Here is a 10067-nt window from a genome sequence, read left to right as displayed (position 1 = left end):
CCTGGAGCTGCAGAGTGGGGTCACGGTGCTGCTGGGGTCACAGGTCACAGGTCGCTCCTCACGGATTCTCCCATGTTCTGCCCGTTGATCCGGGTGAAAACGTTTGTGCCGACCCTGCGGGGAAGCACAGAGCTGTGGTTACTGGCCCGGCAGGGGCCTGCGCTCGGCGCTGCCCCATACACTAGAGGGGGGAAGGAGGCAGGGGCAGAAGGTGCATGAGCCTGAGGAGAGAAGCCCAAAGAGGGACACCCCATCCCCAGGGCGCCCGGCCTGGGTGCTGAGCACCGCTGTCTGGGGAACGCCCCTTCTCCAGGCTCCATCTCACGGGGGTCCCAGCAGCGCCATGCAGGGGCAGGTAAGGGGCTGGCAGGCAATTCCTAAAGGCGCTACCTCACAGGGGCACCCAGCCGCCAGCCCAGGGAGGCAGCGTGGCTGTGGGCACCCCGCACTGGCCTGGCCTCAGAGCCACCCAGCAGCACCCAGGGGTGGGCAGGGGCTCCGCGGGCTGCATGTCCCAGTGGTGCTCAGCAGGGCTGTTGGGGGCAGGGACCCATCAGCAGCCACCTGCTCAAAGCTCCCCTTGGTGCCCCCCAGGGCAGGCAGCTGCTGATGGGACGCTGGGTGCTCTGAGGAGGGCTGGGAACAAACAGGCTCCCCAGGCAGGAGCTATCTTGCCGCAGGGAGGGGCACGAAGTAGCACCAGAGGCCTGGGCCCCCTCCCCAGGGGTCAGTCCTGGGGCCGGTGCTAGTCAATGTTTTCATTAATGACTTGAACAATGGCTTGGCGAGTGGGCTTACACAATGTGGGGGGGACACCAGGCTGGGAGGGGCTGGGAGCACTTGGGGGGCAGGATTAGAATCCAGAGCGACCTTGAGAAATTGGACAATTGGTCTGAGTTCACCTGGATGAAATTCAAAGAAGACAAATGCAAAGTACTTCAGCCAGGAGCAAAAAATCCTATGCACAGCTGCAAAGTGGGGATTATCTGGCTAGGAGATCGCACTGCTGAAAGCGAGCTGGGGGCGTACTGGAGCACAAACTGAACATGAGCCCACAGCGTGCTGCAGCTGGGGAAAAGGCTGATAGAATGGAGGGCTGTGTTAACAGGAGCGTGGCATGTACGACACGGGAGGTGATTGTCCCGCTCTCCTCAGTGCTGGGGAGGCCTCAGCTGGAGGACTGGGCCAGTTGTGGGTGCTGCACTTTAGGAAAGTTGTGGACAATGTGGAGAGAGTCCAGAGGAGAGCAACAAACGATCAAAGGTTTAGAAAACCTGATCTGTGAGGAAAAGTAAAAAAAAAAACTGGGCATGTTTAGTTTTGAGACAAGAAAACTTAGGGGGAAACTGATCCCAGTCCTCAGATATGTTAAGGGCTGTTAGAAGAGAAGGGGGATCAGTTGTTCTCCACGTCGGCTGAAGGTGGGACGTGAAGCAATGGGCTCCCTCTGCAGCAAGGGGAGTTAGGTTAGCTCTTAGGAAAAGCTCTCTACCGATCAGGCAGTACTGCAACAGGCTACCAAGCAGCGTGTGCAGTGCCCATCCCTGCAGGTCTCGAGCAAACAGGTGGGACACACCCTGTCTGGGACGCTCTCGGTGTACGTGGTCCTGCCGCAGCCTGGCAGGACGGAGCAGGTGGCCTCTCGAGGTCCCTTCCAGCCCTACATGTCCAGGATTCTGCGAGACTCACTGCCTGTCCCGGGGCCTGGCTTGGGGACAGTTTTGGTGCTGAAGCCGCTCCCCGTGCAGAGGCCTTGCTCCTGTTCCCAGTGCGGGCTGTGCTCCGTCGCTGACAGACACAATTCACGGCCTCTCGGCCAAACGCTACAGGAGGCCTAGGACTTCTGGGGCTTTTCTGATGGTCCTGTCCCTGTGTTCTCTCCTTCTCCTCCCTGGCAGGGTGAAGCTCCCAGTGCCCAGTGCAGGAGCGTCTGGGGAAGACGCGCTGCTGCCCCACTGCAGACCAGTGCCTGTCTCCTCTGGCCACAGGACTGTTCCCCGCCCCATCACCTGAGTCTCCTCCACACAGGCTGGGACGGGGAGCCCAGACCACCAGAGACCTCTCTGCTCCCCGGGGAATGAGGATTCCCAGTCACTCACGTGGTTGCATTCCAGTTATCCTCTGCAGATTTGACCTTCTCTCGCAGCAGCCACATGGTCTGCAGAGTTTCCTTCCCCTGATGATCCACGAAGCACTGGCCCACGAAGACGGTTGTCGAGACTGCCAGGGAATCGAACAGGAGTTAGAGCGAACGTCAGTGACACTCGGCCCGAGACCTCCAGAGCCCCGGTGTCCCCGGACGGTGCCCACGAGCGTAGGGAGGGAGAGGGAGTGCTCTGAGTGCCAGTCGTGTGATGATCTCACGCTCCTGCACGTCTCTCTCACAAGCACGTCCCAGGCACCACGTCCAGCCTGGGAGGTGGGGCTGGACAGTGATCTCGTACGGAAGGGAAGTGACCGGCCAAGGCCCCAGTGAGTCACTGGCAGTGCCAAGGATGGATCCCAGGAGCTCTGACCTCACAGGTCTTGGCTACGGGGACCATTTCCAGGGAAGCGCCTGGTGCACACCAGCCCCGGGGGTTTCAGCGCTGCATGGGTCAGACTCACAGGGAGCCGGCACTTGGGCTCCCTTTGCTGGAGCTGAGATCGTGCTAGGGCGACAATGGACACTTCCTGGAAAGAGTCCGTGCGGCTGCAGACCCAGTTAGACAGACCCGTCCGGCTGTCAGAGGATTTGTGGGGAGATGCGACGGTGCATTTAATTGATTGTTCCAATATTGTCACAATCAGTTTGGAGGTTGGGCCTGTGACGAAGTGGAGGGTTTTCTTGTTTTCAGTGGGGTTTCAATGGTTTGCATGCAGAGGGGGTGGGACTCAGTTTCCCTTGGGGTTACTGGTTTAACGAGGTGAGGGGAGAGGGAGTTTGTTGTTACAGAGGACTGGAGAGGGAACTTGGGACCTCAGCCGATGGCCTGGAGGATGGATACCCCAGCGACCGGTGACCTGAGACCCCGACCCGGAGGCCCAGCTGAAGAGACGCAGCCGGTTCTGGACAGTGGGAGGACAATGGGCTGCAGAGTGAGGACCCAGTGACCTAACAAGCCGGTTCCAGCCAGAGGACAGAAGCGAGGAGAGGAGGCCCCGGTTTACGACCCTGTTTACCTGGAGAGAAGACAATGGACAGAGGTGGGGCCTGGGGCTGGGGGATCTCAGATACCCAGCTGTGAGCAGGGGGGCTCTGGGCTGGGGAGGGGGAGCAGGCAGAGCCCACCTGGTTGCAGAGAGACAGGGATGTGCTGGGCTGAGGGAGGCCAGGCCTGAGGCCCTGAGAGTTTCCTGTGCTGTGTTCAGATGCTCAATAAACCCTCCTGTGTTACTCTGGCTGAGAGTCACTCCGGTCTAGAGAACAGGGTTGCATCAACCTCTTTGGGGGTGGAGGCCCGGGGGGTCCAGAGCGAGGGGACTCCCTGAGGGGGCCCATGGCAGAGACAGACGTGCTGAGGCTCAGAGAGGTGCGGCTCCAGGAGGTGGAGGGGCCTGACCCCGAAAGAGAGTGGACCCCCGAGAAGGGCTGTCTCACTGAAAGGGGCACCCCGCACGGGGCCAAGAGTAGGCATGATCTGTGAGTCCATGACAGGGCCCCAGGGAGATAGCTGAGCGCCCCAGATCATGCGGCCACTCACTGTGCATTCCTCATGTCTGGGCCCCCTGCTGGGTCCCCGGGCCTGGTGTGCCGATGTGCTGGGCGCTCACAGCTGTACGTGGTTAGTGGGAGCTGCAGGTGCTCAGGACGTCTGACCAACCAGGCCCTGTGTGTCCTACGCTGGGCCCCCAGCCACTGAGGCACCCCAATTCCTGGGGAGTTCTGTAAATTTTGGCCCTAATCTCTGTGCCTCAGTTTCCCCCCCTGTTGCTGGGGTAAGGCCATTGTCCTTCCACTGGGGTGCAGTGAGATCATTAACGTTTCTGACAGGCTCCGACACCGTGGTGCCAAGTGCCATGGAAGTGCCCGTGCGGCAGTGAATGTGCAGTACCAGGCTCGGACAGTGAGCAGCAAATAAGGCAGGACTGCGGATGGAAAGAGAATTAGGGTTGCCAACTTTCGACTCACACAAAACCGAACACCCTTTGTCCTGCCCCTGCCCCTGCCCCTCCTCCGAGGCCCCGCCCCCACTCACTCCATCCCCCCTCCCTCTGTCTCTCACTCTCCCCCCCCTCACTCACTCGCTCATTTTCACTGGGCTGGGCAGGGGGCAGGGGTGCGGGAGGGGTTGAGGGCTCCAGCTGGGGGTGCGGGCTCCGGGGTGGAGCCAGAAATGAGGAGTTCAGAGTGCGGAAGGGGGCTCCATGCTGAGGCAGTGGGTTGGGATGTGAGAGAGGGTGAGGGCTCTGTTTGGAGGTGTGGGCTCTAGGGTAGGGCCTGGGATGAGGGGTTTGGGGTGCAGGAGGGGGCTCCAGGCTGGGGGTGGAGCCGAGGAGTTTGGAGTATGGGAGGGGGCTCCGGGCTGAGGCAGGGGATTAGGGTGTGGGAGGAGATATGGGCTCTGGGCTGGGGGTGTAGGTTCCGGGGGGGGGGGAAGAAATTAGGGGTTCCGGGGGTGTGAGGGGGGCTCCAGGCTCGGGCAGGGAGTTGGGGCACTGGGGGTGGTGAGAGCTCTGGCTGGGGCTGCGGGTTCTGATGTGGGGCTGGGGATGAGGGGTTTGGGGTACAGGAAGGTGCTCCGGCCTGGGATCGAGGGGTTTGGAGGATGGGAGGGGGATCAGGGCTGGGGCAGAGGCGCGGCCAGGTGGCTCTGCGCGCTGCCCCGTCCACAGGCGCTGCCCCTGTAGCTCCTGTTGGCTGCAGATCCCGGCCAATGGGAGCTGTGGGGGCAGTGCTTGGGGTGGGGGCAGTGTGCGAAGCCCCCTGGCTGCCCCTATGCATAGGAGCCGGAGGGGGGACATGCCGGCTGCTTCCCGAGAGCCATGTGGCGCGGAGGCTAGCAGAGAGCCCTGCCAGCCCTGCTGCGCAGCACCGTGAACCGGACAGTCAACAGCCCCGTCAGTGGTGCTGACTGGGGTTGCCAGGATCCCTTTTTGACCGGGTGTTTGCGTCGAAAACAAGACACCTGGTCACCCTAAGGGATACTGTCAAGCTGCCCCATTCTCTGAGCACCGAACGAACCACTGGGCTGTGGCCGCGTCCTGCAGACGGGCCCAGGAGGCATGTGCACGGGGCAGCTGCAGTTCTGGTCTCTCCTCACTTTCCAGTGCTGGACTTGGCAGCCCTACCGAGTTCCTCGATGGAGCTGCTTCCCTCATTGTGAGTGGTGCAGACACAACACAGTCATAATTAAAGGGGGCCCCCTCGAGCTGCTTGGGGCCCTAAGCAATTGCTCAGTCTGCTTCTGCCTGGCACCGGCTCTGGGTGCAGACACAATAGAGGAATGGCTGCGGACAGCGTCATTTCTTCCTGTGGCCGGTGAAGGAGCGAGAGGGGGTTTCAATTTGATGATGGTGCCGATGGAGAAAAAATACAGGTCTCAAAGAGTGAGTCTGAGGCATTCTGTGCACCGCAAGCAACTTGGTGTATGAGAAGCTCAATTTTTCACCAGATGTCAGACCGATGGGGATCAATATGTGACGGATTTAAAACTGGCAGCACGATCACGTGAATACTGAGAACCGTGCGAATTCCACGCCTCGTGCGTGGTATTGTGTCAAACACGGTGCGAGCGAGCCGGTCCAAACCCTTGAACGTGCTGTGGATGTATTATATCCTGCAGATGAAACGATTGAAAACAACTGGGGGGGCTGGGCGAACCGGACACACAAGTGCCCCCATCGCACTGAGTCTGCCTTTGGCAAGCGCCTAGGCTGGACGCCGTCTGCTGCTAACAAAAACCCGGGATCCAGTGAAGAAAGAGCAGCCAGAGGCAATGAAGGGTTGTTCTCAATGTGGCCGTGGCCTCGCTGTAAGGAGCCGTCCTGCGTATGGGCAAGAATGTCGACAACGTGGCAAATGCAACCACTTTGCCAAAGCGTGCCCCACCGGGACGGAAGTGTCCCAGGGCAAACGGCTGTTCCCCGCCCAGAGAGCAGGTGTGACGACGGCAGGGACTTTGGTGCAGGAACCAAAGTTACTCAGTGTCGGGGAGGCGGGGGAGGATCCTGCTCCGTGATGAGCCGGATCACCCACAGCGGGTTGCTGGCCATTGGGTGCCCAGACGGGAAGGCAGTGGCAGGCTGAAGCAGTGGCCTGAGACAGGCAGGGGCACAAATGAGAGGAGGAGGCTGCAAAAGATGGGCTGGGGTAGGCCGGGTGGGGGGGTGGGGGGTGCCAGGCACTGCCCCAGGGTGGAGCTGGGGGGATTTCAGCCTATCCATCAAGCACCGAGTTCCTCTCCCCGCAACCGCCCGCACGGTCCCCGAAGCCATTGGGACACGTACCTGAGAAGCTCCACGTGACGGTGAACCCGAAGGTCGGCTGCCCCAGGTTGTCGATGTGCTGGGATCCGTTCAGGGGCGACACGAGGATCGGCTTTTTTGCGGCTGACACCGCTGTGAGGTATGACCCAGAGAACTGCCCGGCCTCGTTCACGGCAGAGATGGTCATGTTAGAGCCCAGGTCGTTCTGCCAGGTTCCAGTCAGGATGCACTGAAAGGGGGGGGGGGCCCGCGGGGGGGGCGGGGGGGGGGTCAGGTGGGTCAGACGCCCGGCTGAGGCCATGACCCCGAGAGCCCTAAACGCAGGACACAGACCCCACAAAGCGGAAGACGACCAGTGACAAAGGGGGTCTGTGCTCTGACTCCTGGCCATTGAGGGCCCCCCCCCCATTTCTATCTGTGATTTCTATTGGGATGGATCCGCAGCCGAGCTGCCCCTGCCAAGTCTGCTCAGAAAGGCCAGTCTCCATAGTGACTCTGGCCTGGGACATTTCTGTTCCGAGAAGGCGAATTCCCAGGCAAAGCAGCAGTGAAATCTGCCCGGTTCTAGCCCCCGGCGGCTCAGGCAGACAGGCCCCGTGAGCTGGGAGCTGAGACCCGGGAGCTCTCGAAGGAGAAAAGGGGTTTCAGATTTTAGGGAACTGCTCAGTCTTGTTTTAACTCTGCTGGCTGGGATAACGCGGAGCTCTGAAAAGTGAGCCTGCTGCTTCCCGCCCGTTGCACTGAGTGTCCTGCTTGGCTGCTCCCTCAGGGAGACGGTCCAGGTGCCCGCGGGTGGCTAGAGCCTTGTGAGCTTGTGCCTCGGGCACCGGTGGGGCTCCCTGGCTTGGCCCTGCCACCGTCTCAGGGCGTTTATTGTCTGGCACGAGAATTCTCGCCACAAGGAAATAACCTGCCTGGGCTGAGTGGGGGGTGCGGGGCTCAGCCCACATGTTGCTGTGACAGACAGACATTCCCTTGAGAGCATAATCCCGGCGTGGGAAAAGGCCCTACCCTGCCCTCACCTCCTGTCACGGAGTATTGGGGGACTCAGGGCCCCGCACCCCCGGCTTCCTGCGATTCACCATGACTCTCAGCCAGCCAGTAAAGCAGAAGGTTTATTTGGATGACAGGAATACAGTCCAAGACAGGTCTTGCAGGCACAGACAACAGGGCCCCCCTCAGTTAGGTCCAGCTTGGGGTCCCAGGGCATCCCAGCCCCCTTGGGAGGTCAGAGCCATCTCTGCCTCCCAGCCATCTCTCCAGCCCGCTTCCAGCATTCTGCCTTCAGCGACCCCTCCCACAGCCTTTGTTCAGTTTCCCGGGCCAAGGTGTCACCTGACCTCCAACCCCTTCCTGGGTTCTCATGTTACATGCTCAGGTATTCGCCTTCGGGCAGACTCCCATCCCCCAATGCAGACCATCCTAGCCACACTCCCCTGTCAGCATTCACAGACCACAGTAAGAACAGGCCCAGTTCGTCACACCTCCCCACAGTCATTGCAGTGTCTGATCCATCACCCATCGCTCCCCTCAGTCTCTCAGTGCTCCCTGCCCAGCCTGAGACACCCCAGAGCGTTCACCCAGCCCCCTCGGCCCTCACCCTGCCCAGTACCTTTTCCTGTGAAGAGGTGCTGAGGGTCACAAGAGCCAAGACGAGGATCAGAGAGAAGCCCATTTTCTCCATTGCTACTGGGAGTGGAGGCTGCCCGCGGGTGCCAAGTGAGTCTCCTTCCAGGGACTGGTGTCTGGGGCTCCCAGTCAGGCCCCTCTTTATAGCCCGTGACACAGGCGGGGCTGGGATGGGCGCTGGTTGTTTACTGATTAACAGTTCCAAGAAATTGATATTTTGTTTTCAGAAGTTTAATTTTCAAGGAAGAGAAAGTGAAAAGGGCCACGTCTTCCAGGCAGTGATGTGCAACTTCCTACTGAAGAAGTGGGCAGTAGCCCACGAAAGCTTATGCTCTAATAAATTTGTTAGTCTCTAAGGTGCCACAAGTACTCCTGTTCTTTTTGCGGATACAGACTAACTCGGCTGCTACTCTGAAACCTATAGTTATCACAGACTATGTGATTATGGGTAGCATTTTCAAAAGTACTCATCATTGGCCTAATTCTGCTCCTTGGTGTTTTACCACTGACTTCAATGGGGCTAGTGTTAGGCCAACCTTGAGTGCTTTTGAAAATCTCACCCTACCATTAATTCCAGGATTGTGATAATGGTACGATATATTGCTAGTTTACACCAATATTTTTCTTTATAAATGATAGAGGTGGGAAGAATACAAGCCCTGGGAAAGGAAGCCTATAAAAGAAAGGACGTTAGCACATGACATATTATATATAAAGTGTAAAAGAAAATTGTAGCTCTTCTTTCATCCATATCCTCTCCAGTACTTCAGACACAGACCACTTGAAACAGTTCTTGTAAGAAAAGTAACAGCCACAACCTTCTATCCACTTCATCAGAAAAAGCCAATTATTGTTGATTCCCATCTTGGGGTGGGGAGGGAGGAAAGAACAGGAAAATCAACCCACCTCATTTTAACTGGTTCAAAAGATATTTTTTCAGGATTTTGAAATTATTACTTTCTAGCTTGTCATTAATAATTTCAGATTTTACTGCAGGGAAAAAAAAGGCTTCCTCAAATTACTCTCCACCAAGCTAATTAAAATGAAAGTCAGATTTGAACTTCTGGGGAAGATTTCTATAGTAAGGTAAAGTTCAATGGACTCTTTGACACCTGAAAATGGAAATGTCGGGGTCCAATAATGTTCTACCACCCTAACTCCCTCCTCCCCCCCATACACAGAGTGCCTAAATTGGCTTTGTGCAGGGACCTAATACAGGGGATGGGGAGAGTGCTGTCACTACAAAGGATGCTGGGCATGTGTACATCCATTCCATTGTAGATCAGTAGGCTATAGTGATAGCCGCAACATACTACATATCACCTAAGGATGGGGGCCAGTGAACCAGTGCTATTTTGCTGACCTATTTGTAAAGTATCTGATCCTATGCCATTTGTGTGTGCGTCTCTGCATGGCAATAACTACTCTTCATTTTTGAAATGATTCAGACACGAACTTAGGCAGTAATACAATCTTTACTGATGCTTGCATAAATTGATACAGATGAGGCCTCATTTTCGAAGGGGTCTCAGCTTGACCTCTACAATTTTACAGCCTGTTTTGCCCAAGAAATATCCAGATAGCTAAGCATTTTTATTATGCTCATTCACCACAGCATCTGAGTACGTGTCCAATATCCTGCCTGAGGTATGATCTCTTAGAAAATTAGACCCTCTACAATTTACAAAGCCACTACGTATGTCAGATTAAGTACATGCATGCATTATGAAGGGGCAAATCCTGACTCTGCTGTCAGTGAGTGGGCCAGATGTACTAGAACAAATACAGTTTCACTGCACAGAGAAGGGGCAAAATCTGGGAATGTAGAAAGAGGACACATACCCATTGCGTGTGGTGTTCTGTGACAATACAGCACCTATGGTGCTTGCAAGACCTCTACCTTATTCTGTATCTGATTCTGACTGGCTATGTATAACAACAAGAGCTTCACAATGCCCCACCCATATCTGGGACACTCATCCTTAATGGCACAGTCCCCAGTACCACATTGTGTACCAAACCTTTGCTCC

General features: G+C 57.1%; 1 protein-coding gene across 1 annotated transcript; it reads right to left on the bottom strand.

Annotated features, from left to right (window-relative positions):
• Positions 1-8239, bottom strand: LOC117882185 (avidin-like). The gene is made up of 4 exons (XM_034780227.1): positions 8021-8239; positions 6430-6637; positions 2100-2220; positions 1-114 (listed from the first exon to the last, which is right to left on the bottom strand). Exons 1-4 carry the CDS (start codon positions 8090-8092, stop codon positions 45-47), a joined length of 471 nt encoding a protein of 156 aa, XP_034636118.1. The 5' UTR covers positions 8093-8239; the 3' UTR covers positions 1-44.
• Positions 8240-10067: the final 1828 nt, after the last annotated feature.

The sequence above is a fragment of the Trachemys scripta genome, chromosome 8 (assembly GCF_013100865.1).
Source record: "Trachemys scripta elegans isolate TJP31775 chromosome 8, CAS_Tse_1.0, whole genome shotgun sequence".
In the NCBI taxonomy this organism is placed as follows: domain Eukaryota; kingdom Metazoa; phylum Chordata; order Testudines; family Emydidae; genus Trachemys; species Trachemys scripta.
Note: the sequence above shows the minus strand (reverse complement) of the source record. Positions and strands in the feature narration are given on the sequence as shown.